The 8,521-nt window shown below is 43.8% G+C and overlaps 1 protein-coding gene across 1 annotated transcript; it reads left to right on the top strand.

Annotated features, from left to right (window-relative positions):
* The first annotated feature begins 546 nt into the window (after positions 1-546).
* LOC131079751 (allene oxide synthase) lies at positions 547-2,808 on the top strand. The gene has a single exon (XM_058017782.2). The coding sequence runs from the start codon at positions 766-768 to the stop codon at positions 2,416-2,418; it is 1,653 nt and encodes a 550-aa protein (XP_057873765.1). The 5' UTR covers positions 547-765; the 3' UTR covers positions 2,419-2,808.
* The last annotated feature ends 5,713 nt before the right edge of the window (positions 2,809-8,521 follow it).

Here is an 8,521-nt window from a genome sequence, read left to right as displayed (position 1 = left end):
ACATCTTTGACTGTATTTATTAATTAATTAGAAATTGAAATACACATTATTTTTTATTTTTCATTAATAAAAAGAATACGACGAATGATGCATTCTGATCCGTGTATATTCGTCACAGCTACACAGACCTTTTTCTTGACCTTTGTCTATACAGCACCCATATTGTACCATTGTTGTTAATTAATTAATAATTAAATTTTAACTAATGTTTATTTATCAATTAATTGTCAATATGAGTGCTGGATAGACATTGCCTTTTCTTGTGAGGCCAATGCGGGGTTTTTGGGTCAACGGGGGAATGCAAATTGAGTGCGTCTAGTAACACTTATAGACAACACTGTCGATTCAGACCAGAATCTCATAAACGTCACTACGCGTAGGTATTTTGTGTTCATTGATCTCGGTCCAAGCTACGACCAAAAATTCGATCGGAGACTCGAAGTAACTCAGAAAATTTTACACACGTTTCACGTGTTTCAGACTTCCCACCGCCACGGCACCCGTCGGGTATTTCCCCTCCACCACCAATGTCCTCCTCCGGCCTTGTCGCCTCCTGAACTTCCGACCTAAATAACACTTGAAAAATGCTCTCCATTCTCTTCTTGTGGCCCACCTGGCGGTACCTAATATTCTTGTTCTCGATCCACACAAGCACTCTTTAAATACTCACAGGTGCATTTACCCAGCTCATCAAAATCTGATCTTTTGAAGAGCTTCAGTCCACAGTCAGCACAGATCGCATAAAGGTTTCAGCTTCTGCAGTTTATGCTACATACCTACCTACCTGTACAAGACAGAGAGAAACCAAGATCATATACTGCGATGGCACATGCTCTGCAATCGGCAACCATAACAGTGCATGCCCTGGCAAGCCCAAGCACAGAGTATATAACCGGCCCCAAGATCCCCAAATCCAGATTTTGCTACAGGCTTTCTCACCCCACAAGAAATCATGCTATCATCCGCGCATCAGTGTCGGAAAAAGTATCTCAAACGGAAGCACCCGTGAAGCTCGTTAAGGAGATCCCCGGAACGTACGGACTTCCCCTGTTTGGAGTGATCCGCGATCGGCAGGACTTCTTCAATGGCAGAGAAGAGTTTTTCAAGAGCCGTAAGGACAAATACCAGAGCACAGTGTATCGGGTCAACATGCCGCCGGGCGGGCCCTTTTTCCCAGACCCGCGGGTCATCATGCTCCTGGACGCCAAGAGCTTCCCGGTGCTCTTCGACACCAGCAGGGTCGAAAAGAGGGATCTGTTCACCGGAACCTACATGCCCAGCCCGGACTACACCGGCGGGTACAGGACTCTTTCCTACCTGGATCCCTCGGAGGAGAACCATGGCAAGCTCAAGAGCTTCTGCTTCGAGGTACTGATGATGAACCGCGACCGGTGGATCCCGGAGTTCAACCGGGCGACTCAGGAACTGTGGCAGACCCTGGAGAAGAACCTTGCGGAGAATGGGCGGGCGGTGTTCAATGACGCCTCGGAGCACATGACCTTCAATTTTCTCTGCAGATCCGTCATGGACAGAGACCCGGCGGCTCCGGGTCCGGCCAGTTTGGGTTCCGACGGGCCGTCCCTGATGAAGAAATGGATCTTCTTCCAACTGGCGCCGATCACCAGCGTTGGGCTGCCGAGGGGACTGGAGGAACTCACCATCCACTCACTTCCACTGCCATTCTGGCTAGTGAAGAAGGACTACGAGAAACTGCACGAATTCTTCACCAGTCACGCCACACGGGCCCTGGACGCAGCGGAGAAATTCGGGCTCACCCGAGACGAAGCCTCCCACAATCTGCTCTTCAACATCTGTTTCAACACATGGGGTGGAATGCTACTACTGTTCCCCTCAATTGTCCGGCTGATCGGGCGGGCGGGCGCACAGCTGCACAAGGACCTGGCGGATGAAGTCCGGGCCGCGGTCCGAACACAGGGCGGTGGGCGGCTCACCATGCGGGCTCTGGAGGCGATGCCCCTGGTGAAATCGACGATCTATGAGGTAATGAGACTTGAGCCCCCTGTGCCGTTCCAATACGGGAAGGCCAAGAAGGACTTTCTGCTCGAATCCCATGATGAGCTTTTCAAGGTTAAGAAAGGGGAACTGCTCGGAGGGTACCAGCCCTTCGCTACAAGGGATCCCCGGGTTTTTGAGGACCCTGATGACTTTGTGCCCCGACGGTTCATGGGTGAACAGGGCCAGCAGCTGCTCCGCTATGTGCTATGGTCCAATGGCCCTGAAACAGAGAACCCCTCTCTCAATAACAAGCAGTGCGCTGGCAAGGATATCGTGGTCATGATTGCTCGGCTCCTCATTGCAGAGCTGTTTTTGCAGTACGATTCCTTTGATATGGAGGTGTCCGCGGGCGCCCTTGGTTCTGCTGTGTCTTTTACTTCTCTCAAGAAGTTCGTGTCCTGAGATTGGAATTGTATAGTATATACTCCCCTGCGATTTTATGTATTCTGCTTACAGGATTTGAAAGTGAATGATCGAACGATTTCACTGCTGAAATAGTAAAGTTTTGCTTAGGTAGGGTGTTTTTAAACGTTTAGTTTTGGATTTTCTGTCTCCGGACTGGTTTTGTAAGAGATTGTGATGTAATTTGAGGAGCAGAGTATCTCGACTGCATTTCATATCATTGTGTACATATTGAAGTTCAGTTCTGTTGGTCCGTCGGGCTGTTGTTTGTGCCAGCCGGTTAACGAATCTACTTAAATCTTTGTAAGTCGGGGTGTTTATCACAGTTAAACATAATTTCAGGCTGAAAGTTTGTATGCAAAATTGAATCAAAAAGGGTAATTTTAATTATTTATTGGTTCAGTCATGTGCATCCAGCTGCCAGCGTTCAGAACAAATATTTATATTTATTTGTTGGGTATATTTATTAATTAATTTATATTTATTTTGAGAGATTTTAGGAATTTAGAATTAAACATGTGTGAATTTAGAATGAAGATTTTCAATATGAAATTTATTTTAAAGATCTTGTTTGATGGTTTGATATTAAATTTATAAAATTATTAAATTATTTAATATGGGAGCATGAATTTTAAGTTGAAACCTCTTCAATCAAATGTCAAGTATCGAGGGGTATGTATTCCACTAAAGTCACTTAAGGCATGATCCTTGGCATATCTTTTATGATGGTGGGTCTTACACCTAGTAAGACTTATTTGTGATGAACTCATTCAAAACCATTCAATTACTAGAAATCAAGAGTCTATTAATATTTTAAGACTATTAAATAAAAAGATTTGTGAACTTTCAAGAAAGTATGATCTTTTAGAGGAATCCTAAGACCACACACTTTGTACAACATAATTTTAAATATAATAAATATACAGAAAAAGTATTAGATTATTTTATTTTATATCCATATTAATGGGAGTCGAAGGTTTATTTAGATTATAAAAAGTGTTAGAAAGGAATGTATTATGTTATTTACTTTTTGAAAAAAAATTATTATATATATATATATATATATATATATATATATATATATATTATATATATATATATATATATATATTGTTAGAGTAATTGGGTCTTTACTTGATTAATTAAACAATATTTGTTTAATTATTATGTGCAAGCCTAAGGTTTCCCTTTTTAGGGTTTCTTAACCTATTAGAGGTTAATTTGCTTTTCATTGTATTATTATCACAATATATTTTTGGTGAATATTGAGCTCTCATCTTCTTGAGCATATTTTCTGTGTATTTGTTTTATCTGTTATTTGCTTCCTTGCTTCTCCTTGTAACAAGTTATTCAGTTTGCAGAGATCATTTGGGCTCATGTGGTGTTGTGTTTTTCAACTCTCACATGGTATCAGAGCTCAGATCTGCAGCTATCTCTTCTTGTTTTTTGAAAATTTTTGTATTGGAAGCAGATATGGGGTTTCAGGAAGTTTTTTTTGTACTTAGGGATAGGCTTTTTTCTAGAGCACTTTGGGCCTAAACGCACCTCACCATCGTGCTTAGAAGGCCCAAAAACCCCTATAGTCATATAAAACTTGCCCAGTTTTGACTCCTGAGCATCTAGGGGTAATTTTTTCTCCAAAACTAAGTCGTACGATCTTGGCACGCAAATTGAGAAAAAAATTCAATTTTTTTTTTGCCTTTTTATGGCATGTAGGCCAAATTTTTTAATTTTTAAAAAAAATCTTCAAAAAAATCAAACAAGTCAAAAAAAGGGCGAAAAGGCACAAGGGTTTCAAATTGTTTTTGGGGGGATTTGTTTGCGCAGGCTTCCGGACCTGACAGTCCGGGCATTGTACGACTGACCGAACCTGTTAGTCCGGCCCTCGCCGGCCCCTGCCGACCCCACTCTCCGGCCCTCGCCGGACCTCCCGCCTCCCGCTGGCTTCCGTAGGCCCTTCGACCACCTCGACCGCCGCCCAACCCAGCCCGCCACCGCCCGACCACCTCGGTTGCCGCCCGGCTCAGCTCGCCACCGCCCGGCCTCCTCCTCCAACACCCACCACTTCATCGCTTCTCCCCGGAGTGCCGCCGGAGCACCACCGGAGCGCTGCTCGTGCGCCACCTCCACTTGGCTCCTGCACCAGACCACCACCCTCTTGCCTTTTTGAGGGGGGGTTCGTTTTTTGGTCATATCTTGAGCATCTGGAGTTGTTTTTTGGAAAATGAATAGGCGTCAGAAAGCTGGTTCTGAGCCGGACCTTGTGGTGTTGAATTTTTTTCCGAATCTGCAGTTTGACTATACTTTTTTCTAGTAAAAGTTGGGACTCTTTTCTGCACTTCCAGAACCGTAGAATGGGCAAACGAACTCCGTTTTTCGAAAACGAATAGGCGTTGGAAATCTCTCAGCATAATCTATTCAAATTTGTGATTTTTTTCTCATAATTTTCATCAGGTACATGAGATATCAGTTTGAAATTTTTTTGCTTATGCACTACTTCCTTCTCATCAGTATGTACTAGGGTTTGGGTTTATCTATTATGGGGGGGTGTTTTTTCTTGCTTTCTGTCATTTATATCAGAAATAAAGAACACCAAAACTCTCAAAACAAACAAACCCTTCTACATCTTCTGTCTATTCTTAAAGATCACATAATAAAAAAAACCAACAAGCAGGTGTAGGTGCAGAGTTTTGTTTTCATGGCAGATCCTTTAGTTGAGTTGTTGACTTCACACAACTATCACACCTGGAAGCCCCGCATCACGAGGCTTCTCCAGGCATGAGGGTTGTGGTCTTGTTTGGATGAGGTTCAGCCTGTATTGCAGCGTCCTTATGAGCTTCTTCAACACATGAATAAGATGAATGAGGCCATGAGTTTACTCTCCTTGCATGTCTCTGATAGTCTTCTGTTTCACCTTGATGAGTTGCTCACTCTTCGGGCTATGTGGTTGAAGTTTGAGTCCCTCTTCGGGAGGGTTAGTGAGATTCAGGCATTACAGATTGAGGTAGATTTGGTTTCCTTGTCACCTGATTCCTTTCCCACCTTTGAGGATTTTTTGAACAAGTTCAAGACTACCAGATCTGTTCTTCAGGGATGTGGCAAGATCAAGACAGACATAGAGTGTATTCACTTGATTCTTTCGAAGCTTCGGGGTCATTTTCAGTTTTTTATCTCTACTTTCTACTCCACCATGGATGGCTTGGGTACTCGTTTCAACATGCCTACCTTTGATGTCTTTTGTGAGCATTTGTCTCGTGAGCGGTCTCATCTTTCTCAGCTGGATAAGCTCTCACGCTCCAAGAACCAAGCATTGGTTGCTCAATCCTCTAAGGAGAAACAAAAGTAGAAACCGAAGCCCAAGAAGAATTCTGCAGGCAGTGAGTCTTCCTCCAAGCCACCTCCTATGTCTGATTCTAAAGCTCCATTTCCTTCAAAACAAGGGAAATCTTCACAGTCTGGTGAGTCTTCCTCCAAGACTAAGAAGAAATCAGGAGACACATGCAGTTTTTGTGGCAAGGAAGGACATCAAGTTTTCAGGTGTTGGAAACGATTAGAGGCTTTAGAGGAAGCCATGCAACAGCATCACATCTCCTCACCTCAGGTGTCTTCTCCTTCCACAGGGAAAGGTCATGCTCTCATTGCTCGAGCTTCGACCTATGGGTCCACATGGATACTAGATTCTGGTGCTTCTCACCATATGACTCACACTTAGTAGTTGGTTACTTCTCTTGCCTCTTATGGTACTTCACAGATTGGAGTGGGTGACTCGGTTCAGCTTTCAGTCTTGGGTTCAGGTTCTGTCTCATTGGATGGGGGTACTCTGCAGGATGTTCTGGTTGTCCCTGACATCTCAACGAACCTCCTGTCCATTTATCAGATTTTCCACTCTGGCTCTGGTAAGATAATTGAGTTCTCACCACATGATGTGGTTATTCGGGACCTCCATGACTCTGATTTAGTTGTCGCTACTGGGAGTGTTGATACTGCATCTCGTCTGTACAGATTTGATGGATTTGAGCCCTCTGAGGGTGCAGGTTCCTCTCTTATAGCACATGCAGATTCCGTGAGTAAGCTTTGGCATGAGCGCTTGGGCCATGTCAATTACAGATATCTTTAGCAGATGAGTACACATGCACTTGTTCTTGGGCTCCCACATATTTCTTGCACTGATGGTGTTTGTCATGGTTGTGTGCTTGGCAAGCATCACAAAGATCTCTTTCCAAAGGGAAGAGCCTCTCATGCTTTGGCACCCTTGGAGTTGATTCATAGTGATCTCATGTCATTTTCCACTCCTTTTTCTGGGGCCAAGTATGTACTCACTTTTATTGATGAATTCTCCAGATGCACATGGGTGTACTTTCTTAAGTACAAGTCTGATGTCTTTGATTCGTTTTGAATCTTCAAGACATTTGTAAAGAAGCAATCTGGCTGTTCTATTCAGCGGATACGTACAAATAATGGGGGGGAGTATGTGAATCAGGATTTCAGAGATTTTTGCACTGAGCATGGTTTGCAACATCAGTTTACTGTTCCCTACACCCCTCAGCAGAATGGTGTTGCTAAATGCAAGAACAAAACTTTACGGGAGATGGTGAATTGTATGATTCAGTCCAGGTCCATGGATTCATCTTTTTGGGCTGAGGCAGTTAATTGTGCCAACTATATTCAAAATCAGATGCCTCACAAGGCGTTTCGACATATGACTCCTAAGGAGGCTTGGTCTCATGACAAGCCTGGTGTTTCTTTTTTCCGAGTGTTTGGCAGTGAGGCATGGGCTTTCATTCTTGATGCTCGGCAGAAAGCCATGGAGTGGAAGAGCCGAGCACTCATTTTTGTTGGCTACTGTGAGGATGTTAAGACGTATAGGTTGTTTGATCCTGATTCCAGAGAGGTCCTGTTTCGATGGGATGTTCAGTTTGATGAGCGCCTTCCCACAATGGATACCTCGACTCCAGTGTCTACTCCTCTGCCTACTCCGACCACTCCATCTCTTCAGAATCTTTTTGAGGATGATTCTGATGATGGTGTTGATGATCCACCATCCCCCCTCCACCTGCTCCACCTCAGATGCCTAAGTGGGCTCACTTTACTGTTGAGGTGACACATTCTATGATCAGTAATCCTTCAGATACTCATCGCACCCATTCTCATACTGTGGGTTCTAGTATTTTGAGTCATGCTATTTCAGATGATCCTTAGAAGTTTTAAGAGGCTACAGGATACCCTGAGTGGGATTGTGCTATGGAGGAGGAGTATTCTTCTTTGATGAGGAATCATACTTGGGATCTCTATCCTCTTCCTAAGGGCAGAAAGATGGTTAGGTGTTGCTAGTTGTATCGCACTAAGTATGCTGCTAATGGTTCCATTGATAAGTACAAAGCACGTCTTGTTGTGAAGGGTTTTTTACAGGTTGAGGGTATTTATTACTTCGAGACATTTGCCCCTGTCGCCAAGATGAACTCCATTCCCTTTGTACTATCTCTTGCAGCTTCTCGGGGATGGCCTGTTTTTCAGATGGATGTGAAGAGTGCCTTCTTGAATGGGGACCTACAGGAGGAAATCTACATGGAGCAACCTCAAGGATCTGTGCAGGATAGTTCTTTGGTTTGCAGACTTCGGTGTTCATTGTATGGTCTCAAATAGGCCCCTCGGGCTTGGTATGAGAAGATGGATTCTTTCTTGCTCTCCATTGGTTTCACCCATAATTATTCTGATCACAGTGTGTATATTCAGCTTCTTGAGGGTGACATCCTGATTCTTGTGCTATATGTTGATGATCTCCTCATCACAGGTAGCTCATCCTCTATGATTCAACATATTCAGTGAGCCTTGATGGACCTATTTGAGATGCCAGATCTCGGTCTTCAGCACTGTTTCCTTGGTCTTTAGGTGATTCAGTCTTCTGATGGGATCTTCATTTACTAGCAGAAGTATGCTCTTGACATGCTTCAGCACTTTGGCATGCTTGATTGCAAGCCTACTCCCACTCCTTTTCAGTCAAGGGTTGTTTTGATTACTACTTGTCCCACTCCTTCAGTAGATTCTACACTTTATAGGCAGTTGGTTGGAAGTTTGTTGTACCTGACTCACACTCATCCTGATA

This window comes from Cryptomeria japonica, chromosome 6, assembly GCF_030272615.1.
Source record: "Cryptomeria japonica chromosome 6, Sugi_1.0, whole genome shotgun sequence".
Lineage (NCBI taxonomy): Eukaryota > Viridiplantae > Streptophyta > Pinopsida > Cupressales > Cupressaceae > Cryptomeria > Cryptomeria japonica.
This window is presented reverse-complemented; position numbering and strand designations above follow the sequence as displayed.